Source organism: Falco naumanni, chromosome W, assembly GCF_017639655.2.
Source record: "Falco naumanni isolate bFalNau1 chromosome W, bFalNau1.pat, whole genome shotgun sequence".
Classification (NCBI taxonomy): Eukaryota; Metazoa; Chordata; class Aves; order Falconiformes; family Falconidae; genus Falco; species Falco naumanni.
In genome coordinates this window covers 24,327,245-24,353,387 of record NC_054079.1, presented here as the reverse complement: position 1 = coordinate 24,353,387, position 26,143 = coordinate 24,327,245, and the positions used below count along the sequence as shown (strand labels likewise).

Genomic DNA, 26,143 nt, shown 5'->3' with positions numbered 1-26,143 from the left:
CCTCTCCCCCAAGGTAACAATTCATGCGGTCCCGACCAATGCCCGGTACGAGGGTCTTTCATGCGTACTGACACCTTCATGCGTTTGCTGCTTGTCACCAATTGACACAAAATGTCGCACAGTGGGAGGCACCGCATGGTCGGCAGAGATTTTCAGAAAGTTCAAAACATAACATGCTTTCTCTAATTGTGCCTCGGGGGTCATTCCCTCAATTCCCCCCTTTTTTTTTTTTTTTTTCTTTTTCTTTCAGTTAGTGCCACTTTATTAATAGACTCACACCAATTTATACCCCCAGCTAAAAATACACACGCTACGCAGGCTTTGTTATGTAAAAGGTGATAGGTTAAAACTACTCGTTCACACGCTTCCATCTCCCCTATGATTGGTCCCGGTGTGGTGCCCACACGCCTCTCCCCCCTTGTGCGGGCATCCTGTTTCTTCTCATCTTTCTGTCCAACTCTCTTATCTCTCTGTGAATACACAGCTTCTTTGTCTCCCTTGGCCTTGCATATGTCCTTCACAACAGCTGCAGCTTGTTACACCTTTGGCCTTCTCGGCCTGCTATTACAACAAAGTTACTTGGTCTGGATTGCTCATAACATGTCCGTTGTCTTCCAGCCATTCCACAAATCCCCCTTTTTGTTTTTGAGCGATCCAGACCCCTTTTATTATTCTGTTTGTAATTCTCATAAAGCAATTCCACACTCAGATCAATATAATTAAAAATATTACAGTGGCAATTAATACCATTGTCTTGTGCAGAAACAAATCTTTTAACCATCCAGTAATTCCTAAACTCTGCAGCCAGTCCGTTAACCCGTTCTCAATCTTTATAGCCTGTACATTTTTTCTTAACTCAGCAAGCTGCTTATGAATAGAGTTTGAGTGATCAGTCAAATTCATATGCTTTCCTTAGCACTGTTCATTATAGGCTACTCTCTACTGTTCATGCTGTTTCCTTATCTTCTAGGGGTGAGATCCCATTCCTCCTTTGTTTTTGTCTCATCCTAGTTTCTTCTCATACTCCCCCAAAGTTATTTAACTCTTTGCTGCAGGATCTCAGCTGCACATCGTCAAAGCAAGGCCAAAACTGCACATTATCAATGTCAAAACGACCCACTGTCTCTGTTCCGTTGTTCTGTAAAATTCTACAATTCCTTTATTTTTATCTTTTTTTTTTTTAACAGCAAAATACATTTCAACCACTGTAATACAGTATAGACAGCTTTTGTGCATGACAGAACACAGTCACCCTGTACTGCGAAACAGATTTTTGCAAGTCCTGCACTGCTTTCCAAGCAAATGGTGTATGAACGTGAGGATTACCAGCAGCTGCATCCCCCAATACAATAGGATATGCATGCGGTGCATCGGTGGAAGGCGTAGAAAGATAAGGAGCAGTCCGCCTATCAGTTCTACTAAATTCCAGTTCCCGTCTTTTAATGCCCCATCTCTTACAGCCTGGCAAAATCGGCGAGGGTCGCGCGTCATTACTGTACCACTGGAAACTAGATTTTTACCACCTCCACCTTCTTCGTTGTCTGTGACTGATAACGTTGTCGTAGCTGGACCCAAATCTGGGTTTTCAGCATTTCCATCCTGCGCAGGCAGGGCCGGAGCTGAGGGGGCGGGGGCGGGGCCGAAGCCGAGGGGGGAAGGCTTGCTGGCTGGGGGGAGTCAGGGGGGCTGGGATCAGTCCACCGAGGCTTCTGCTTATCGTCCTCGGAATCGGTATCAAGTATAAGTCGATGCAGTTGGAGAGATTTAGGGGATTCAGGCATTGGGGAGTGGCGCCTGGTAAGGGACACAGACTCTCCCCCTCCCCCACCCCCTCATCCTCTTGTCTGTATTCTGGAGGGGGATACAGGGGAGGTTTGAACGATGTACCCTCATTTGCATTTTGCTGACTTTTTAAGCCCCCACTTGCTTCTTGCGGAGTTTGAAAGCCCCCACTCGCATTTTGCTGACTTTTTAAGCTCCCACTCGCGTCTTGCAGGGCCTGCAAGCCCCCAGTCGCATTTTGCTGATTTGGCAAGCCCCCAATCGCAGTTTGCTGATTTTTAAAGCCCCCATTCGCATTCTGCGGATTCTTGAAGCCCCCTACAACATGTCTAAGCAGTCCTCATGTAGGCAAAAACCCGGACGCCTTTTTATCCCCTTTTTCCAGGGCTTCAGACAGTGTTGATCCTAAATTGTCCCAGGTCCACACACTAAGAGCAGTCGCGGGGGACATTTCCACTTCATGTGTTTTGGCCCATTTTCGCCATTCTACCACATCAAAAAGTGAGTTGGGGTCCTGAAAACACCCCTTTTCCCTTCCTAATGCAACTAAACCTGATAATTGCTTAACGCAAGCTATACCCCGCTTTTCTAAAAAGCGTTTTAAAAGATCTAGGGCTACCTCGAGATCCATGTCGCCGGTACGCTTTCTGCTCTTTGATTAAGGCACTCGTTTTGCTCCTTGATTAAGGCACCTTGATTAGTCCTTTTACGTTGCAGCCTTTACAGTAGCCCTCACAGACGACGAACCCCTTTTGGACAATTCAGGCTTCTTTGGTCGACACACCGAGCAAGTCAGTGTTCAGTCGATCTTCGCCCCCCGGTTGCTGCTACCGGTGCTTCTCTGTGTCCGCTGCTTCAAGCAAAGTTGTAACAGTTCCCTGTTCGGGCGCCACTTGTGAGCGACGGGGAATAACACGCAGCCGACTCAGTATGAGTGATAAAGCATGATTCAATTTATTAGCCCGAATAGCTCTTATTTATACAGTGTATCTAATTATGCATACTCAGCAGTCTATGATTGGCTAGGATCACTACCTACTCATTTACATGGTCCTCCTACTTGCGGTTAGCTAGCTTAAGCAACTTCTTTATCTTTACTGCACATACTTCCTTGGAGTTGTTTGTGAAACTTGTTAAGGTCGCGGTGTCCTTGCAATTCTGCAGCCATCGGCATAGCTGGCAATTTCAGCTGAGGCCTAGTCTTGATAGCACACCGGTTAGATTTGGCTCTGCTCGTACAAATGCTCTAATGATCTGTGACCCTTCTCATCCAGCCATTCTTCAACACTGACCAAAACCAGGACATGTTTTCATATGGTAGATAAAGAGGACGTCCTAAATGTTTCCAGCCTACAGAGTGGCTGTGAAAGCAGTAGCCCCAAGGCAGGGGTGAGTCAGATGCAGGTGGTCAGCAGAGATGGTGATGCCATGGACTAAAAAGGGTCACTCCACCACACATGACCCTGATAGATTGAGCCCTGGCATGCTGAGCTTCACTTGCTCAGCCAGTTCTGCAGGGAAGGCAGTGTGCTTGTCTCTGTGGAGACAAGTTGTTCTCTCTGCACAGCCCAGGGCATTTCTCCCAATCCTCTCCTGTCTCTGCCACCAGGGCAGCTCTAGGGATGGTTTTACTAACCACTTGTCTCATTCAAACATGGAAGAAAGGGTTTTGGTGGATGTAGCTTTTTATCCATTATCTTAGATTTCAGAGCTGCTCTCTGTAACGCTGAAGTGCAGAGGAGGCTCATCTTATCTGTTCAGATAGAGCCATGAAACATAAGTTGTGATCTGTAAATCCTCATCCTCCTGGGGTCCCTCTTGCTGGCTGTGTGCAGCCAGAGCAGGGCAGCATCCTCTGAGCTGGCTGAGAATGGTGAGAAAGGGAGAGGAGAGGAGAAACAATGCTTGAGGACAACAGAGCAGGTTCATTCTCCCAGAAACCTGTTTCTCCCTTTTCCAAGATCACACACTGCTCTGATCTTCAAGAAAGGGCATAAGCTTCAGGAAACTTGGACACTTGTTTTCCATGATGCAGAGTGCTGGAATAGGTGGAGTAGCATAGCTGTTTTGGAGCTCATATATAGGGCTCAAGAAACACACTTATGCTCCTGATATCTTGGAGCTGGGACAGAAGACTCAGGGAGAGACATTGCATTGTGTGCCGTGGCTGCCACTGGAATTAAAAGATGTTTGGTTTCCTGTTAAAGTGGTCCTGCTCTTTAGATATGCTGGAGTCCAATTTAGTCAGTACCTGCAGAAAATAAGGTGTCTGAGTTGAATCTTCCAGTTGGTTTCATTGCTGGAAAGGAGGAGTGCTGCGGGCATTCTGGGCGAGCGGGAGTCAGATTCAAATACTCATGGAGTTCAAGATCTGATCCGTTTATTGTACAAACCAGGTACACTTTTATAAGGCACTCTATAAGCGTGTGATAATATGATTGGCTATTCTACAAGCGTATAATAATATGATTGGTTAACAAATGTTTATTGGCAAGATCTCTGTTTCTACTTCTTCAGGCACGTAGGCTCTTTTCTGTTGTTTCCCAGCTCCTCTTATCGCATCCTGCTGGCCTTGGTTTTGTGCAAGCACCTGCAAACTGTTCCTCCCTCTTCATTCCACTGCTCTGATCGTGCCCTCGTCTTATTTCTTCAGTATTTTTCCACTTGCTTCAAAGTTCAGTATAATCATTCAACACAGCAAAAGCCCCAACACCTCCCCCTTTCTTTTTAAATACAGCATTAATACTGCGTTCCATACAGCTTTGGAAACATTGTAAAAGACAAGGCACTAAAAGTAACAAAAGAATAACAAACAACAATATACTATGCGAAGCAGAAGCAAAAGCAATATTCATTAGGCCTATTCCTAAAAATAATGCCATCGTTCACATTTACAATGATGTTGTATTATATGAGATTCAAAACTTTTTCTGATAATGCGAACCCAGAAGATGAGTTCGTTTCGATGTTCTGCTAAAAGTATCTGTTCGAAGGCTTCATAAGATTGTAAGGCCTCGTTTATACCTGAAAAAGTAGGGGCATGTGTCCCAGTAAGAAGGGAAAAACCGCCGGAACCAAAACGTAGGAAAACCTTCCGCCTATATGCTCCAACCCTTTTACAATATCCACAATATAGAGTAACTGTTGAATTACAAGAAGTAACACATATAGGACAAGAATTTTCTGTTTCTATCGGTCCTTGCCCAAAAAGATCCTGCAACGCACGCACAATATGGTCACAGTGTAACAAAGACAATTCACCGGAGGGTAATTGACATTGTATCTCCTGAGGTAACTGCTGCAAGATGGGCAGAATAATGTATGTTAACTTATCTACAAGCCGCTTTTCTTCATTTGGTCGTGGCGGTCGGAATAACCTTTCTCGATGCTGTGCCCACTGAGCCCACTGATCCCTCCTGTTCATTTAGGAGTCAATCCTGTCGTAGTCACCCTGCTGTTTCTTTTCAGTGGGTCGGTTTTCAATCCACGGGCGAACCCATTTTGCTGGAATCCACTTGGTCACTGCCCCTGTGGAGATACATGCATAACCCCGACCCCACGTTAATAAATTATGAGGTCCTGACCAACAATTTGAGACAGGGTCAAATACCTGGACAGCTATGTCACAATTCGAAAAATCGTTGGGATTGTTAGAAAAGTGATAGAAAATCGGCTGTTCAGTACATTCCGTTCTGGGATTCAACCAGTTCAGTACATAGCATGCTTTTGCCACTATTACATGAGGACTCCTCTCCCCCTCTTTTCGAAAAACAGACAGGTAATGTTTCAATGATTGATGGGCATGTTCAATAATTGCCTGACCACCAGAATTATTCGGAATTCCTGTAACGTGCTTCACCTGCCATTGCAGCAAAAAGGTCTTTATTTTGGCACTAAGATATGCAGGGGCATTATCTGTTTTTACCATATCTGGGTGGCCCAGCACAGCCATGGCTGACATCCAATGCTGGACATGGACATATTTAAGTATGACAGTCCTAGCGTCTTGACGAGACAGACCAAACTGTTTTTGGAGAGACCGGGCAGATTGGTGAAAAAAGGCATGTGACTCTGTTGCTTGTTTTAGAGGAGAATTTTGTAATACTGGGGATGCCACCTGAGTGTCTATGTAAGCATTACCTTCTGATAAGACACCAGGTAAATCCAGATGACTTCTGATATGCGTAATCCACCAAGGGAATTGTCTAAAATTTATTTCATTCCACATCTGAATAACTAGGGCCATAAGTCTGTCATTCGTAAAAGACCCTAAAAGGGAACGCGAAAGACGCGAAACTATACCAACAACATATTTAGAATCACTTACAACATTAAGAGGGACATTGCGAAATTCCTGAAACACCATTAACACTGCTCTTAATTCCAAAACTTGAACTGAACCTTCCATTTGTTCTATATGAGAAATCCAATTGTTCCTGTCATCCCTATAGGCATAGCCACACTTTTGAGTTTTGCTACTAGCGTCGGTAAAAACCGTAAGTGCATTTTTTATAGGATTTTGTTGCTGTAAAGATTTTTCCTCCAATACTAAGGAAGTTTTAAATAAGGGATGATTGGGATAATGATTATCTAATTGAATACCTAGGGTTGCCACTGCAAAACACTCAGAAATCTGAATCCACCAGTCAGCCAAGGACAAATTTTTCACAGGTGGGACACTAAGAATTTTTTGTGGCTGGATTCTTGTTTCTGAGATGCGCAGACCAAGATAATTCCAGGGCGCTAGTTTTTGTACCTTTTCTTTTGCTATAACCAATCCAAAGGTATGCAGACTCTGTATAAGTTCCTGTTCTTTTTCAGGGGCTAGTGTGTGAGGGCTGGCTATTAAGAGATCATCCATATAATGATAGGTAATAAGGTTAGGATTATTCTCTCTCCAAGATTGTAGAGCTAAATCCACAAACCACTGACATATTGTTGGGGAGTTTTTCATACCCTGAGGTAGTACAACCCACTCATACCTTTTTGCTGGAGCGGCACGGTTTATAGCTGGTACTGTAAATGCAAATTTTTCACAATCATCCTCATGCAGAGGAATAGTGAAAAAACAATCTTTTAAATCAATAATTAATAGGTCCCAATTTTGTGGTAACATAGTGGGAGAAGGCAGCCCAGGCTGAAGGGCACCCATGTCAACCATTTTTTCATTTATTGCTCTTAAATCATGTAATAATCTCCATTTTCCTGATTTCTTTTGAATTGTAAAAATGGGTGTATTCCATGGGCTAACAGAAGGTCTGATGTGGCCTAAATCCAATTGTTCTTGGACTAATTCTTGAATGTGTTGCAGCTTCTCTTGAGGTAAGGGCCATTGATCAACCCATACGGGAGTTTCTGATTTCCATTTTAATTTTAAGGTTGGGCAAGAGCTGCTATCAATGGCCCCAATCAAAAATCTGTAGAGATTCTCATTCCTCATTGGGAAAGTACATCTCTACCTAACAAGGACAAGGATGTGTGTAGGACATAAGGTTTTACCCATGCTTGATGTCCTTCTTGATCCGTGAAAAGAATGAAGTTTTTACTGACCTGTGTCAGACGACTTCCCCCAATGCCTGAAATGGTTGAACCCGCACTATCTAATTCCCACATGGTAGGCCAAACTGAAAAGGGAAGAACAGTAACATCAGCACCAGTATCAATCATCATTGAAATATTAGGAAGATTAACACCTTGTGGACCAGATATCTTAACATTACATTTTGGCCGCTCGGCACCAATAAGTTGACAAAAGGCAATGTTAGGCATACCCGTTGGGCCAAATGCACCTTGACCCCTGTCCTTTTCTCCTTTTTGAGGGACAGTAGCTTGGAATGGAATGAGCTGTGCAATAGTTCTTCCTGCTGGAATATCAATACAACCAGGAAGAACAAAAATCCCCTTTTTTGACGCAGAAGAGCGTCCTATAAGGAGTGCAGATAAACCATAACCCAAAGGACCACTAACTGTAGAAGGAAGTACATGTACCTTTTCATCAGTGATATTTACAGGTTCTGCCACGGCCAAATCGACTCCTGCGCTTCCTCTGGTGGCTGAATACAGCTCGCCAAGGCAGCCATGAATTTTGTTGGGTTCTGGGGATATTTCTTGGCCGCGTCCCTCAGAACGCGGCTGTTCCCGTTTCCCGGAACAAAGAGGGGTGTACCATCTTTTCTAAATTTTGAGCGACAATCGGCCGCTTTATGACCAAATTTTTGACAACGCAAACAATTTCCATTCAACAGAGACTTTCCTCCTAGATTCTTTTTGCAGTCACATTTAAAGTGACCTTCCTGTCCACATTGATAACATTTTGGCTTAAGACCCCGGTCCCCTCGGCCTTGTACCTTGTTGTTGTTTAGAGCTACTGCTAGAGCATTGGCATGTATTTTTGCCTTTTCCTCTTCCTCAACCAAAGGAGCCCTTGCGCATGCCTCTATCATTTGAGCGATGGATGCCCCAGGGGGTAAGGATGCTATAAGTTGCTTACAAGTGACATAGAAACAACATTAATTGCAGGAGAGTGTTATAATCTAACGTTCCTCCCTCCTGAGGCCATTTCGCATCACTCCCCAATTTATACAAAGGCCACCACTGATTACAATATTTAATCCATTTCCTTCTATTTTCGGTACCACCATGTCCTACGATATCACTCCAATGTTTTAATATACAACCCAAGGGCGATTTTTCACAGGGCTTACTCCTTCCATTTCCCATTTTACAATTTTAATTACTTTTTCTCCGGCCGCCTTAGCCACCCAAGGTCGGAAACACGGATAGAGCTCCTTGCTCATATTGCACTCAAACGCATGTCTCAAGCACTCTTGCACTCACACTCAGTCAAAATAATTAAGCTATACACTGAAAATCAAAATGCGCATCTCAATCACACCATTCACACTCTCCGGGCAGCCCTCAGTCACACAAGCAGTATGTTATACGGTACCGTGCACTTATGTACAACTTTTAGGAACACTGGCAGTTCACAAAGTATGCATTTCAACGAACAATTGCCAAAAAACAAACAACAAACAAAAAAAAACCCCACATTTTTCCTGGTCTTAAGCAGAGTGTTAAGTTTTCCGCTATTTGCCACGAATTACCAGAATATTATTATTTTTCATCATACATTTCATAACTCCAAGTTTTGAACATGTAACAAGACAACACATAGAACAAACAAGACACAGAGCGCTATTTCAGTTGTTACATTCTAGGAATTCCCCAATTCTTAAGACAACCTAAAGGAAGTTTTTAGCTTCCCCCTTTTTTTTCTTTTCTTTTTTTTTTTTTTTTCTTTTTCTTTTTTTTTTTTTTTTTTTTTTTTTTCCTCCTGGGGACTGCGCTGCGCGCCGGACGTCTCCGTGCGTCTCACCAGCCGCCCCGTTACTAAACATATGGTTTTATCCGCGGATCCAGGGGTTTCTCTTCTGCTCCCGGGTGAACAGCTGAGAAGAGGAGGCTCCTCCGAGAAAATCTCCCGGGGCGCGCCTAGGAGCGTCCGCTCCGCAGCTGGTCCCTCAGCCGAGCAGAAACCTGCCTGGCTCGTCAAAACTGACGTGCGGAATTTGACTCTATAACTCGAAAGTTATAAAGTAGGCATGTTTATTGCGCGCAGATGCACGGGGGATCGCTCCTCCACAAGCGTGCATCCCCGAAGTGACAAACCATCCCACATTTATACAATGAAACAAATGAATATTCAATTAACGCCTATACATATTCGTTACCTAAACCCCGCTTCCTATGTTAATTAGCTTATCAGTCCGTTTCCTGGAATGTGGTGGTCTTGCAGGTTTGTAGGTGATTCATGTTCTTGTGACCATCCGATCTTCTTCAGCAAGGAAACTTAGCACTCCCTCCCTCTAGATAGCATTGGAATATCTCTCATCCTTTTCTATTTTCCTTTTTTTTTTTTTTATTTTTTTTTTTTTAATTTATTTATTTTTTTTTTTTTTTTTTTTTTTTTTTTTTTTAAAATAGCCCCTTTTGTTAGAGGAAGAAGGGCAGGCGTCTCCCCAAAACTGTAGTTGTCTCCTCAAAGCTGTGTGCCTATGTGACCAGACACTGCACCCATGACTAGTCACCATACCCACATTCCTTGAGCAGACATATACAATCACAATCAATGTCCATTGTCCCCATTTCACACTATTTCTCCATATCAAAATTACTTAGTCAGATCTCAACTTTCACCTTTGCAAAGACAAACATGCGTCAAAAAAAAAAAATGCAGTCTGTTATTTAGGAGCTGGTGGAGCTGTGCCGTTCCCACCCCAGCAGTTTTACATCCAGTACTCGCAATTGCTGGTATTAAGGTCTGTCTGCCGCTTGCCGTTTGTTCCTTATCAGGACACCAGGATGGTAATTCATCATCTAATCCCCACGCTATTCGTTCAGCAGTAGTCATTACTGGATAAGCTTTAGATGTATAATCGGGGGGATTTTCACACGGAGGTTGCCCCTCTGGCTCTTCCTCCGACTGAGCAGTAGGATTGCCGGGAGGCCGCACTGCAGCTTTAACAGCTGCAGCGACTTGCACCTCGCCGTGTAACTGCGCGGCCATACCCCGTACAGCCCGATACGTGCGAGCCAAAGTCTTTACCCCCTTAGTCCCGACTTGCACAGATTCCCACAAGTCCTCTCCCACTTTCTTCCATGTTTCATTATTATATACATCTTGCGTAGAAGCAAGGAAACCACGGCGGCGACTCCAACATAGCAGATAAATTACTGCCTGCCGTGAGACTGACGTTTCAGTTTTCTCTGCTAATTTCACTAAACTGTCTATGATTACTTTCTCCACCGCTGATGCAGTGATCCCCATCCTGCTTAAGTTTCCTGACTCACCGGTCAGCCGTGCACGTTCCGCCTTTCTTCGGGCGCCCAGCTCTCTCTCCGCTGGCAGCAGGATCCTCGCCGGCTCCGCAGCTTGTAAAACGATCCTTAATGAATCTTCCTGACTCTTCGACTGATCCACACGTCGGGGTCACCAGATGCTGCGGGCATTCTGGGCGAGCGGGAGTCAGATTCAAATACTCATGGAGTTCAAGATCTGATCCGTTTATTGTACAAACCAGGCACACTTTTATAAGGCACTCTATAAGCGTGTGATAATATGATTGGCTATTCTACAAGCGTATAATAATATGATTGGTTAACAAATGTTTATTGGCAAGATCTCTGTTTCTACTTCTTCAGGCACGTAGGCTCTTTTCTGTTGTTTCCCAGCTCCTCTTATCGCATCCTGCTGGCCTTGGTTTTGTGCAAGCACCTGCAAACTGTTCCTCCCTCTTCATTCCACTGCTCTGATCGTGCCCTCGTCTTATTTCTTCAGTATTTTTCCACTTGCTTCAAAGTTCAGTATAATCATTCAACACAGCAAAAGCCCCAACAGAGGAGTATTATCTTTTTGAAGCCATGTTGATTGGGTTGTGAAAAAGAGATATTTTTCCATTCTTTTCCCTCTGTACTGTTTTTTGATCTGTCTTTTTCAATAACTGATACGTGCTAATCGGGTTGTTTGAAAACCAGCAGAGCAAAACAGCTAGTTCTGTTAAGTTTTCCTGCTCACAATCCTTTTCTCCACCCTAACAGAAGTACTCAGAATATCTGTTCTAGCTGTGCTGCTGGTGGGCAGAGCACATGCAGATGCAGAAGTCCTGTCTGTCTGCAGAGTTAGGATAGCATTGCATTGCCTTACATGTGGAAGCAGAGGGCTCAGGGCTTCTCTGCTTTCACATGGAAAGTTAGCATTTTCCAGCAGATGTGGTCATCTGTCTATTAGGGACTGAGTCCTGGCTGCTGTTTCTTTTTGCATCATCCTACATAAGTGATTGCTAATAAAAATCTATAGTTTAAACAAGGGCACTGAGGTGAAAAGCTCTGTCATCCTTCATCAGTGCCTTATGACACCGAGGCACCAGAGTTAATCTTATGAAAGGAATTGGCAAATTGACAAGTCTTTTTTTTTATTTATTTAATTGACCTTGTATTTTGATGATCAATTGGAGCCAATGACCCTTAAATGAGTCTTCAAATCATTGTCTTGGACAGTAAACACCTTGACATAGTTTCCAAATACAATGATAGACTACAGCTGTAAAAGCTCCTTTAATTATTAAAAAAAAATAAAAAATAACCTTCAGCAAGTTAGATGCTTCCTCCTGAAACTTGCTATATGTGAGCTGAGATCAATACAAAAGGAAAAGGAGCCAAATGTAAAAGAGATAATTCTGCTGGCATTTTAATCTGGTGACTCTGGTGCAGTGTTTCAGGCCATTTTCTGATTGGCAAGCTGAGTATACTGGTCCTAAAAATGTTAATAAGCCTTTTGTAAATGAGTCTTAACTTGTTAATTAAGAATTTCTAGCTATGGTTATGACCTGTAGGGAAATGTTTTCCCTAGCTGGTTAAATGTCTTCTTACTAGAAAATAAACGTGTATGCTTTATGGGATTTGAATGCCTCACACCTAGTGTAAGTCAGGATTCCTGTGCTTAACACTGCTGAAGATATTTTCACAGGTGGCATCTGCAAGGCAATGCTATACTTCAGTGCAACAGAGCAAGTGCCCACTTGCCTGCCTCAGTGTGGTGGGTTGACCCTGGCTGGATGCCAGATGCCCACTGAAGCTACTCTATCACTCCCCCTCCTCAGCTGGACAGGGGATAGAAAATATAACAAAAGACTTATGGGTTGAGATAAGGACAGGGAGATCACTCAGCAATTACTGTCGCGGGCAAAGCAGCTTGGGGAAATTAATTTATAACTGATCAAATTGGAGTAGGATAATGAGAAATAAAACCAAATCTTAAAAACACCTTCCCCCCCACTCCTCTCTTCTTCCCAGGCTTAACTTCACACCTGATTTTTCTCTACCTCCTCCCCCTGAGTGGCACAGGAGGCTGGGGGAGTTGCAGTCAGTTCATCACACATTGTTTCTGCCACTCCTTCCTCCTCACACTCTTCCCCTGCTCCAGCATGGGGTCCCTCCCATGGGAGACAGTCCTCCAGGAACTTCTCCAGTGTGAGTCCTTGCCACAGGCTCCAGTTCTTCACAAACTGCTCCAGTGTGGGTCACCCACAGGGTCACAAGCCCTGCCGGCAAACCTGCTCCAGCATGGGCTCCTCTCTCCAGGGGTCTACAGGTCCTGCGAGGAGCCTGCTCCAGTGTGGGCTTTGCACGGGGTCACAGCCTCCTTTGGGCATCCACCTGCTCCAGCATGGGGTCCTCCATGGACTGCAGGTGGATATCTGCTCCACCATTAACCTCCATGGGCTGCATGGGGACAGTCTGCCTCACCATGGTCTTCACCATGGGCTGCAGGGGGATCTTTGCTTTGGTGCCTGGAGCACCTCCTCCCCCTCCTTCTTCACTGACCTTGTTGTCTGCAGAGTTGTTTCTCTCACATATTCTCACTCCTCTCTTTGGCTGCAGTTGCTGTTGCACCACTTTTCCCCCCCCTTCTTAAATGTTATCACGGAGGCACTACCACCATTGCTGATTGGCTTGGCCTTGGCCAGCAGCAGGTCCATCTTGGAGCTGGCTGGCACTGGCTTTATTGGACATAGAGGAAACTTCTATCAGCTTCTCACAGAAGCCACCTCTGCAGCTCCCCCACTACCAAAACCTTGGTATGCAAACCCAATACACACTTGGTTTGCTATTCCCTTGGAGATGGATGCAGGCAGTGGGAAGCAGCATAAACATACTCTGCTCCAATGGGTCATGGACATAAGTTTCCCATAGAGGTTGTGGAGTCTCTATCCTTGGAGATACTCAAAAGCCATCCAGTCATGGTCCTGGGCAACTGGCTCTAGGTGGCCTTGTTTGAGCAGGGGGTGTTGGACCAGATGGTCTCCAGAGGTCCCTGCAAACCTCAGACAGCCTGATTCTTCTCTGCCAGAAACAGAGGGGGGTAAGGGATGTGGCCTTGCAGTCGCAGTAAGGCATGCTGTGAGTGAGCAGCTAGCAGAGGTGCAGCAGGCCAGAGAGGAGCAGTAGGGCATTTGCAGCCACTAGCCTGTGTTTGGAAGAAGCATGGCCAAGGCATGAAAGATGATACCTGATGTTCCCAAATGAGATGAGGATGACTAGGGATTGCATGTGGAACTAAAATGTGGGCTGGGTCTGTTGCCAAATGGCAACATGTAACCTTGTAAATGGCCTTCATGTAACCGTGACTAGATGTCCAGCATCCAAACAGGGTTTCTTGCTAGCTGTTAGAAATCCCATTGAATTACTGGATGGCTTTGCTAAACTTGTATGTTTGCGGTTAAATGCCTGTATAACTGGTTAGATAGTCTGGAGAAACTGTAGAAACTCATTCAGTGCTTCTTAGTGACGCCCACTTTCCCATCTGCAGAAATGCAGCCACCTCTGGAGACAGCAGTACCCCTTGGGCATGTGGGGCAAAGGGGGGAGAAGGCACTGCGTGGGCAGGATCATTGCCATCACTTTGTTAGTTGGAATAGGGCTTTTCTACTCAAGTGGAGAACACTTCAATACCTAGCACAGGTACAATTTCTACAGTACTGAAGACAACCAGTTCTTTAATTTAGAACCTTTGTCCAATAATATTTTGAAGGGAGTGATTTGTCAATGCACTGCAGCTTCCTTTTTAAGTACTTGGTTGCGGCTGAAAACAGTCAGAAGCTTGAATTCATATTTCGGCAGGTTAAAGCCAAAATCTGGAAATCCAGTCATGTCTGTGGACAGCCATTATTGAGTTTAATGAGAACTGTATGTCTGGAACGAATGGCACCCCGTTTGTCTTCATTTAATCATCCATAAAATCCTCTACTGCTAAAATCATCTCAGTAAATTTGGGGCAAATCCCTGGTTGAAAATAACTGTCTTGTAGCAGTGGCCATCTGGAAATGCCTGTTGCAGCATAGCTATGAAGGGTGAAGAAGCCCTCTTTCTCCATTCCTGTATAAAACTTTTAAGTAGAGCATCTCATGTGAGAGAACAGCCACATGGCGGTTACCACTGTTGCAAACCATTGTACTGATTCAGATGTATTGAGATGATCAGTGTGAAGAATTAGAAAATGACTGAGGACTGTGTGTGCAAGAAAACTTTTAAAGCAAACACTGCTGGAAGAGTGGAAAATATTCTGCTTATTAATTTAGATTGGAATTTCCTGCTAGCTGAGAATAACGCAAAGGTTACACCAACTGCAAGCAAACTGTGTGATTGATTCTAAAATTAGTTAATCTCTAGCATTTCCATTTCTCTTCCCTGCATTTCTTGTTCTCTACCTTAAGCCTGGAAATCCTATTAAAGATACCACAGGGTTGAAAGAAAATTAATTCCTTTTTTTTGTTTTGTTTTATTTCTTCTCTGTAAGCATCTGTAAACTGCTGCAGTTGAGATAGCTAGGTGTATGTTACATACCATTATGGCTAGGGTGTTATGGTCCTAAAACTCTTTCCACAGGCACAGTGACATGATTTTAACTCTTAAATGTTTTAGAGTTATCCTTGCCTACCCATCAGCTGGAGTCCGCTAGCACAACCATGTTATCTGCAACCATTTTATGCTGACTTTTTAAAAGTTTTCTCTTTTATCTTTTGGACTCAGAGATAAGCTCAGGAAGAACCTGAATAATGGCCTCAGAAAACCCTCAATTTCTTTTTGCTGATGAGACGAGAGCTGCTGGTGTGATGATGCAGCACCATGGCCAGTCTGGAGGTGAGAAAATTGTTGGACCCTTGGACAGAAAGGACAACAGCACTGCAGGCATAAAACTGCCCCCATGTTAGCTGACATGCAAGGCAGTGCCAACTCCTGAAGAACATAACTCCAGAGAGCACCTGCTTCTGTTTTAGGGGATCTTGCAGAAAGTTTTTAACTTGACAGCTCTATAAAATAAACTACTTCAGAGCAGACACATCCATCTTGGGACATGCAGCTGATCCTGCAGAGGTGATTTGTGTGGCAGAGAGTTGGTGATCCTTAGAAAGACCATGGCCAGCTGATAACACAGGAGGAACTTGTCACATCCGAGTGAGTTTGAACACTGAGAGCCAATTGTGCTGTGTATTTATAATGAACCAAATCCTCCTCTCTGCAGAATATCACCAGGGAGATGCTAGTTAGTCTAATACACATTGCAGATAATGGATGGCCAGTCAGTTGCTGTTCTGAATGTATGAGTATTGTGTATCTAAGCCTAAGGTGAGATCTAGGCACCTCCGTTCTGTAGGTGGATCTCACTGCTCTGTACACACTACCGGTACCTGCTGTGGATAGAGCTGTGTTAAAGCAGATATGAACACAGCAAAGCATATGGGACTTAGTTTTCATCACACAGCTATGTCATATCATAACGAGAGATTTTTATAATATATAAAGTCTCATTTTTGAAAGCCCTTGTTGTTGGGAGAATGTGATCTGGAATGCCCTGCATCCAGGGAGCGCTGTGGACATGGACACCTCAGGAGGGAGAGCTGAAAACACCATTCTGTGCAAAAGCCCGAGGCATCTTCCCTTTTTCTCCAACCTGTCCATCTGCTGTGGCCTGTTTAGTGAGGCAGGCAGTAATATGTTTAACTTCTCTGATCCTCTTCTTTATGTTAAAACTTGTAAGAATTTTAAATTTGGTCTCTTGCTAAACATTCCTGATCAACAGAGTCACAGAATTTATCAAATCATCTAATTCCTAGCTTAGGCTAGAGCTAATATGTCCTTGGGTTGCAGAATCAGACATTTCCTTTCTTCTCTGTAATAAATATAAATACTTCAGTTTTAGGATTCAGGATTTCTCATTTTCTAGGCATAAGAGCCAAGATAACTGGCTTGTGTAGTCTTTTCAATATTTTGCATGTTCAAACAGATTGCCTGGCTAGGCATCCTAATGGGAATTTAAAACAAAATATATTAAATGCAAACATGCCTTTTAAATGTTGATTGTACAGAGATGTTCATGTTCTTATATACTGAAAGAAGAGAAAATCATCTAAGATGTTACATTCTCTTCTCTCATAATTTTGTTTTGACAAGGATGAGAGTGCTTAACAAAGCAGTAGGGGCTGTGGAAGCACTTGGTTATACTAATGTAAAACTCAAGTAATGCCATTAAAATAAAAGGTTTTTCTGCAGGTTTCCTTAGTGGACTGCAAGCAGAGTGTAGTCTGCAATCTGGTGGTGCGTCTTCAGCGTGGAAATCTCTGTACTGATACAAGCTACAAAACAGGAAAACCAGCCATTGGCAATGTGTCTGCTTATACAGAACACCTGAAAAATAGCAGCAAAAGGGAAGGAAAAACCCCTCAAGCCACATTCTTATGCTCACTGAACCTTTGTGCAGCCTGACCAGTGTGACCCATGTACTGCTGGCTTCCAAAGCGGTGCTCCTAGCACTGTCTACATGTGGCTGGCTGGCTGGCAGCCACGTGTGCATGGGGTAGACAGGGGGATGTTGGTTGTTAGTATGGCTTGCAGTGATGCAGCAGGAGGATTCTGCAGCCATGCAGAACTTCTCAGAAGAGGTGGTGTCTGGTCTTGTATTTACGTCCAGCTCTGCTTTCTTTTTTTAGTAGATTCCTGATCTCCTTTTTGTGTCTGTACACAGGAATATTTGTGAAACATGGCCTTAAGGAGGGTTTATCTGTATCACCCATATCATTCAGGATGCTAGTAGCAACATCCAAACCATGCTAGCAGGGGAAGAGGGAGAGAGAGTCTTTAGAAGAGTTGATGTGTGGTGGTTGCTTGAATATTCTGGAATGGCAAACATAGCCTTGTAAATTTTAAAGAAAAAATAACTTGCATTGATACAGGGCACAAAAAAACCCCAATCTGAAATGCTTGCTGCTCAGCACTGCTCCTTAACGTCCAGTTTAGGGGCAAGAGTAGAAAAGAGTTAAGTTTTAAAATCCATAAAGCTTAAGAAAACTCATCTTTTCATTCATCCACCTATTTATACCCCTTCCACTAATCTTAGAACAAATTACTTGATTCTGGGCCTTTTAAATTCAAGCTTCTGTTTTCAGTGTCTTCCCTAACATGTTTTTTGTAGTCTTCCTCAAGGAGGCAAATGATGGAGTCAGAGAACTGATGAGATGGTAGAAAACCTTTTGTATTTGATCTGCCAGTTCCAGTCCAGCAAAGACAATAACCAAGAGCCATTACAATGCAATTGTTATTTGGACAGAAAACCACAGATTTTCATGAAGACTAAATTCTGCTATACCAGAGTCCATCTAAAAATGATTTATGAAACACACTTTGTACTAATCTCGCTCTTGATCTCACCAAATTAGCTGCAAAGGAAAGCAATGTTGGCTATCCTGTTTTCATATGTTTACGTTTAACTTGGAAGGACTATGTGACTCTTCAGGCTGGCCTGCCTTGCCCCCAGCACTACAAGTTGCTATCAGTCACATTTCCTAGGAGAGGCTGGGTTCTTGCCAGCAGCACTGAAGGGTCTGGGGAGTGGCTGGAGGAGCATCTCTAGCTGTTACAGTGGGTAGTAGCTGCCAGGTTACACTAGGATGGTGGCTACCAGCGCACAGCATTTGCATATGCCTCTGAACTCTACAGATAAACCTATTCACACCTCGTGTGGGGAAATGGGGACCGATTTCCATTGTCACCTTGTGTTTAATGGGCCTCCTGGGAATTGAATGCAGACTCCTCTTCTATCCACACTCCTATGGGAAAACACTTTGCTTATGAACATCCAGATACTCTGCTGTCTCAGGTTTATCCAGATTCCTCCTGCATAGTATCTCTCTTCCCTGTTTCTTATTATATCTGTGAATCACTGCAGCCTGTCATAATTTATTTTTTACAACATGCTGAAAGGTATAATAGGGAACTTATAAACATGCTGGGGAGAAGCCACCTGAAATAGAAAACGTTTCTAATTGTAAAGATAGAGCTGCCTTTCTAAGCTATTTGGTTCTTTATTATACCTTGAACAACCTGAAAATGTACTTAGCTACAATTAGACTTCCAGATACAATAGATGAATTGTAAATTAAACCCATCAAATTAGCCTGGAGCAGTAACCCTGATCTTTACAGTTTATGGTGCTACACAGCCTACACATCCAGTAATGTTCTGTGAGTCCATAAAGTTGAGAGGACAGTCTCTTAAGATCAGAACAGTTTAGTTTTTTTAAAAAATTAGTCATTATTGCATTCTTTTACATTTATTATTTTTTAACATTCCTAGGCTTTTCCACATTAGTCTGGTTTAAGTGGAAAGTAATTTATCTTTGCCTTAACAAGATATATTAGGCAGTGTTCCTAAAAGGGCTACATTTCATTAGTTTCAGTCACGGTTTTGGTAACTGCAGGGTAAAAATAAACACATAAATTTCTGTACACAGAAGAATATTAGTAATTGTAGCTTAGTGTCTCTGTGTTCAACAGTTGTACATGGATTTTAATCCATTCCCTTATGCAGAGCTGCATGCTGATGGTCCATGTTAGCTGCTTTATCAAAATGCTTTATTGGCTGTACTAATTAAAGCTGTGGTGCACACCTTTAGCCATGACTGACTTGTTAGTCTTCTGGTTTTGACTGGGATAGAGTTAATTTTCTTTTCAGTAGCTGATACAATGCTGTGTTTTGGATTTAGTATGAAAATAACATTGATAACACGCTGATGGTTTAGTGTTGCTGGGTAATGTTTATACTAAGTCAAGGACTTTTCAGTTTCTCAGGCCCTGCCAGTGAGAGGGCTGGAGGGGCACAAGAAATTGGGAGGGGACGCTGCCAGGGCACCTGACCCAAACTAAACTGGAGTACCATAGAACTTATGCTGAGTATATAAACGGGGGGGGGAGGGGGGGGGGGGGGGGGGGGGAGGAGGTAGGGAGGATGGCCTGAGGCCTGTTGATTGCTGCTTAGGGACTGTGGTGAGCAATTGTATTGTGCATCACTTCTTTGGTTGTTTTTTTTTTTTTGCTTTTGGACTCTATTCCTCTCTCCCTCTCTCCCCTTTTCATTGCAATTGCTTTTGCTATGATTATATTTTCTGGCAATTATTAAAATGTTATCTTAACCCATGAATGTTACCTTTTTCCTGATTATCCTCCCTATCATGCTAGGGGTGAGGAGTGAGTGAGTGGCTGCATGTTACTTAGTTGCTAGCTGGGGTTAAACCATGACAACAGAGAAACGAGTGCGACAGTGTCACAGCTGGCACAGGAAGAAATGAGCTAAAGTTATAAAGGAGTTGTTAGGGTGTAGCAGCCCTCTCCAAACTAGCCAGCTGCACAAGGTATTTTACCATCACATACCAACATACTCTTCATGCCAGTCCCTCTGCTGCCTTCCCTTGTCTCTCCTCATCCAGAGCACCCGGTCTCTCTCAATCTCTCTCCCTCTCTCTCTCCCTCCCTCTCTCCTTCTCTCTCCCTCTCCCTTCCTCTCTTTCTACCTCCCTCTCTCTCCCCCTCCCCCTCCTTCCCTCCCTTTCTACCTCCCTCTCTTTCTCCCTCCCTCTCTCCCTCTTCCCCTCCCTCTCTCTCCCCCCTCCCCTCCCTCTCTCGCCCCCCCCACCTCCTCTCTCACCCCCCCTCCCACCCCCTCTCCTCTCCCCCTCCTCTCCCTCCCCCCCGCCCTCCCCTCCTCTCCTGACTCCACCCGTTTTCTCCTTCTACCTCCCCTCTCCCCTCCTCGTCTCTCACCCCTCTCTCCCCCTCCCCCTCTCTCCCCCTCCTCTCTCCCCCCCTCCCCCTCTCTCCCCCCTCCTCTCTCCCACCCCTCCCCCTCTAGCCCACCCCTCCTCTCTCTCCCCCCCCCCCCGCCCCCCCTCTCTCCCCCCCCTCTCTCAGGGATCAATGCCTTAAGACAATTCTCAAATGATCTGTGATAGGATATAATATGTGCTAAATGAAATTCCTTGGTGTGGGCAAATCACTTGGGGGAGAGGAATTAGAGAAAACTGGGACCTAATAGAAGCATACCAGAGAACAGGCTGACAACTAATCAGACATCTCTGAAGCCTTGCCACTTGTCTCCAGGGTGCAGAAATTTATCTTGTTCAGATTAGTACAGGACAAGCATATATACCTAACCGGAATGTTGCTCTCTTCCAGCAGCAGGAAGCAGTACAGCTTATCTATAGAGGTGATAAAACCAACATGCAGCCTCAAATATTTGTAGGAAAAACAACCCTCTCTGCTTCGGAATTCTGTTCTGCTGACAAGCAGGTGTTGAGAAGTGCACTGCAAAATAAGCAGGTGTCCCAAACCCAGAGTCATTAATGCTTTCAGTGATTAAATGAGCTACATATGTCCCCATGAATGTATTGACAAGAATTTCTCAAAGTGCCATTTAAAATAAGGTGGCCAAAAAAGCTGGGCATTGCTCAAAGCAAGCAAGGTATTTTTTTATGCTGCAATTGCTTTTGGTCTCTCATATGTTGATTCCTATACCTGTACTGTGAAGGAGCTGCCCTTGGCTGTGCAACCCACTTTACGGGGGCAGGAAAAGAAGGGTCTAGCAGAAGGCAGAGGCCTCTCCCCTACAAATTCTGAAGCGGGAGGTAAATTAATGCTGATTTGTTTAGAAAAAGAATTTAAAGAATTTGGTGCTCAGATGGGTGCCCCCCCTCTCCCCTCATGTGACACTTGGGTTATAAGACGTAGAAGAATGCTGGTGTGTTTTGAATTAAACTGATGTGCTTTCCTGTTTTCTCCTGAGAAAGGAATTTGCCAGTGGCATCTCCCTTCTTGTTATTTGAAATGCAGCAAAAAGAAATAGTCTCTTTAACCATTTTCTGAAACACACACTATTCTTTTAGTTTTTTACTTTCGTTTTAATTCACGGAGAAAAACTGTGGAATTGTTGGCCTTTTCAGGGATCTGCTTGGTAGAGTACCATGGGATAGAGCCCTAGAGGGAAGAGGCACCCAAGAAAGCTGGTTAATATTCAAGGATCACCTCCTCCAATCTTAGGATCTATGCATCCCAAGAAAAAGGAAGTCAGGCAAAAACATCAGGAGGCCTGCATGGATAAACAAGGAGCTCCTGGACAAACGCAAACATAGAAAGGAAGTGTACAGGGGGTGGAAACAAGGACAAGTAGCCTGGGTGGAATACAGAGACATTGCCCGAGCAGCCAGGGACCAGCTTAGGAAAGCTAAAGCCCTGATAGATTTAAATCTGGCTAGGGACATCAAGGGAACAAGAAAAGCTTCTATAGGTACATTGGTGATAAAAGGAAGACTAGGGAAGACATGGGCTGTCTTCAGAAGTAAACAGGAAATCTGATTACCCAGAATACAGAGAAGGCTGAGGTACTCAATGACTTTTTCGCCTTGGTCTTCACCAGCAAGTGGTCCAGCCACAGTGCCCATATTGCAGAAGGAAAAGGCAGGGACTGGGAGAATGAAGAACCACCTGCTATAGGAGAATATCAGGTTCGAGACCATCTAAGGAACCCGAAGGTGCATAATTCCATGGGACCTGATGAGATGCATCCACAGGTCCTGAGGAAACTGGTAGATGAAGCGGATAAGACACTATCCATCATATTTGAGAAGTTGTGGCAGTCCAGTGAAGTTCCCACAGACTGGAAGAGGGGAAACATAACCCCCATTTGCAAAAAAGGGAAATAAGGAAGACCCAGGAAACTACAGGCTAGTCAGTCCCACCTCTCTGCCTGGCAAGATCATGGAGCAGATCCTCCTGGAAACTATGCTAAGACACATGGAAAACAAGGAGGTGATTGGTGACAGCCAACATGGCTTCACTAAGGGCAAGTTGTGCCCGACAAATCTGGTGGCCTTCTATGATGGGGTTACAGCACTGACAGTTGAGGGAAGAGCAACTGACATCTTCTACTTGGGCTTGTGCAAAACATTTGACACTGTTCTGCGTGACATCTTTGTCTCTAAGTTGGAGAGGCATGGATTTGATGGATGGACAACTGTGGATAAGGAATTGGCTGCATGGTCACATGTGGCATACGAAGGCACAGACCCCATGCAAGATCCCCCATTGCATACATAAGTGCTGGTTATAGACGATCACTTATACACCCAAGTTCTGCCCTGGAAAGTGCCTACGTACAGCAAAGCACCTTTGCAGCCAGTTTACACTCCATCAAGCTGTTTACTTCTTCCATACTCATCTAACAAAGTCTCTCCTTCCCCAATACTTAAGATGTGGGGAGCTTTGGACACACCCCTCATTGCAGACAGGTGTGCACAGAATTATGGGTACACCCCTCATTGCAGACAGGTGTGGCATAATCACTCTGCAACCTGGCACCCAGACAATAAAGAAAGCCTTTTCTCAGAAAGGGCCCTTACAATTCCGCCTTTTTTGTTTATTAAATAGGATAAGGTTAAGGCCCTGTGAATTTGAACCCTCATAGCTTGATGGATAGCCCTCTGTATCATGGCTCGCATCAGGTTCATCAAACACTGTAGACATATAACAGTGGCCCAAAACCCTAGCAATATAACAAACCCACACATCAATAGTTTTTGTATCACATCCTAACTTATTCATTGTGGTTAAAACTTGTGCAGTGGCGATGTCAGGTGCAAGGAAAGAAGCAGCAGAAAGATCCACATTATTCTGGCTTGTTTTCTGGCTTATCGTTGGTAAGGAGTCCATGATCAGCTAGTCAAATGAGCCAAGCAGGAGTTCACCATGGCCCTCGATCTATATTTTTCATGTTCATTAAATTATCCATTGTCTGCATAGTAGCTTTGATATGGAGAAATAGTGTGAAATAGGGATAATGGACATCGATTGTGATTGTATACGTCTGCTCAAGGAATGTGGGTATGGTGACTGGTCATGGGTGTGGTGTCTGGTCACATAGCCACACAGCTTGGAGGAGACACCTACCCTTCTTCCTCTAACAAAGGGGCTATTTATAAAAAGGACGAGAGACATTCCAATGCTATCTAGAGGGAGGGAGTGCTAAGTCTCCTTGCTGGAGAAGATCAGATGGTCACAAGGACATGAATCACCTACAAACCTGCAAGACCACCACATTCCAGGCAAAGGACTGATAAGCTAATTAACATAGGAAGCGAGAGTAAGCGGGTTTAGGTAACGAATATGTATAGGTGTTAATTGAATATTCATTTGTTTTATTGTATAAATGTGAGATGTTTCCTCACTTCGGGCATGCACGCTTGTGGAGGAGCGATCCCCCGTGCATTTGCGCGCAATAAACATACCTACTTTATAACTTTCGAGTTATAGAGTTTAATTTCGTACGTCAGCTTGGTCCTGGTACTCCGTTGTCCAAACTATATACTGCATAGAGGTAAGCATCATATGACACAGTGTTGCTGCGGGCATTTCGGGCGAGCGGGAGTCAGATTCAAATACTCATGGAGTTCAAGATCTGATCCGTTTATTGTACAAACCAGGTACACTTTTATAAGGCACTCTATAAGCGTGTCATAATATGATTGGCTATTTTACAAGCGTATAATAATATGATTGGTTAACAATTGTTTATTGGCAAGATTTCTGTTTCTACTTTTTCAGGCACGTAGGCTCTTTTCTGTTGTTTCCCAGCTCCTCTTATCGCGTCCTGCTGGCCCTGGTTTTGTGCAAGCACCTGCAATTTGTTCCTCCCTCTTCATTCCACTGTTCTGATCGTGCCCTCGTCTTATTTCTTCAGTATTTTTCCACTTGCTTCAAAGTTCAGTATAATCATTCAATACAGCAAAAGCCCCAACACCTCCCCCTTTCTTTTTAAATACAGCATTAATACTGCGTTCCATACAGCTTTGGAAACATTGTAAAAGACAAGGCACTAAAAGTAACAAAAGAATAACAAACAACAATATACTATGCAAAGCAGAAGCAAAAGCAATATTCATTAGACCTATTCCTAAAAATAATGCCATCATTCACATTTACAATGATGTTGTATTATATGAGATTCAAAACTTTTTCTGATAATGCGAACCCAGAAGATGAGTTCGTTTCGATGTTCTGCTAAAAATATCTGTTCGAAGGCTTCATAAGATTGTAAGGCCTCGTTTATACCTGAAAAAGTAGGGGCATGTGTCCCAGTAAGAAGGGAAAAACCGCCGGAACCAAAACGTAGGATACTATACCGACAGGGTGGACACAGCCAAGAGTGTAAAACCTTCCGCCTATATGCTCCAACCCTTTTACAATATCCACAATATAGAGTAACTGTTGAATTACAAGAAGTAGCACATATAGGACAAGAATTTTCTGTTTCTATCGGTCCTTGCCCAAAAAGATCCTGCAACGCACGCACGATACGGTCACAGTGTAACAAAGACAATTCACCGGAGGGTAATTGACATTGTATCTCCCGAGGTAACTGCTGCAAGATGGGCAGAATAATGTATGTTAACTTATCTACAAGCCGCTTTTCTTCATTTGGTCGTGGCGGTCGGAATAACCTTTCTCGATGCTGTGCCCACTGAGCCCACTGATCCCTCCTGTTCATTTAGGAGTCAATCCTGTCGTAGTCACCCTGCTCTTTCTTTTCAGTGGGTCGGTTTTCAATCCACGGGCGAACCCATTTTGCCGGAATCCACTTGGTCACTGCCCCTGTGGAGATACATGCATAACCCCGACCCCACGTTAATAAATTATGAGGCCCTGACCAACAATTTGAGACAGGGTCAAATACCTGGACAGCTATGTCACGATTCGAAAAATCGTTGGGATTGTTAGAAAAGTGATAGGAAATCGGCTGTTCAGTACATTCCGTTCTGGGATTCAACCAGTTCAGTACATAGCATGCTTTTGCCACTATTACATGAGGACTCCTCTCCCCCTCTTTTCGAAAAACAGACAGGTAATGTTTCAATGATTGATGGGCACGTTCAATAATTGCCTGACCACCAGAATTATTCGGAATTCCGGTAACGTGCTTCACCTGCCATTGCAGCAAAAAGGTCTTTATTCTGGCACTAAGATATGCAGGGGCATTATCTGTTTTTACCATATCTGGGCGGCCCAGCACAGCCATGGCTGACGTCCAATGCTGAATACAGGCAACAGCATTGGTAGATTTATGAGCAGTCGCCCAAATAGCTTTCGAGCAGGTATCAATTGTGACATGGACATATTTAAGTACTCCAAATGGGGTGAATTCTGTAACATCAGTTTGCCAGATTTGTCGAGGTTGTAACCCTCTAGGATTTGTACCTTCCTGTTGAAGAGGTGTTAACCTGGCACAATCAGGACAGGCCGCTATGACAGTCCTAGCGTCTTGACGAGACAGACCAAACTGTTTTTGGAGAGACCGGGCAGATTGGTGAAAAAAGGCATGTGACTCTGTTGCTTGTTTTAGAGGAGAATTTTGTAATACTGGGGATGCCACCTGAGTGTCTATATAAGCATTACCTTCTGATAAAACACCAGGTAAATCCAGA

The 26,143-nt window shown here is 44.0% G+C and overlaps 1 protein-coding gene and 2 long non-coding RNA genes across 12 annotated transcripts in view; 1 reads left to right on the top strand and 2 right to left on the bottom strand.

Moving 5' to 3' along the window:
- LOC121080507 (protein FAM219A-like) overlaps nt 1-26,143 on the top strand; it is a 198,874-nt gene that overhangs the window by 49,310 nt on the left and 123,421 nt on the right. For 2 of the 10 annotated variants that reach the window (XM_040578559.1, XM_040578558.1), the window contains exon 1: nt 15,369-16,376. The exons of 6 other annotated variants lie outside the window; for them this stretch is intronic. In XM_040578559.1, coding sequence (XP_040434493.1) covers nt 16,191-16,376 — 186 coding nt within the window. In that variant the 5' untranslated portion in view covers nt 15,369-16,190. Of the gene's footprint in view, nt 1-15,368; nt 16,377-26,143 lie in introns of those variants that run through there. 2 more of the 10 variants (XM_040578563.1, XM_040578566.1) reach the window with 2 other exon arrangements.
- LOC121080510 lies at nt 4,716-24,961 on the bottom strand. The gene is made up of 2 exons (XR_005825396.1): nt 24,877-24,961; nt 4,716-4,873 (listed from the first exon to the last, which is right to left on the bottom strand). It is a non-coding gene; the product is annotated as an uncharacterized LOC121080510 (long non-coding RNA).
- LOC121080509 lies at nt 5,244-7,631 on the bottom strand. The gene is made up of 2 exons (XR_005825395.1): nt 7,333-7,631; nt 5,244-5,310 (listed from the first exon to the last, which is right to left on the bottom strand). It is a non-coding gene; the product is annotated as an uncharacterized LOC121080509 (long non-coding RNA).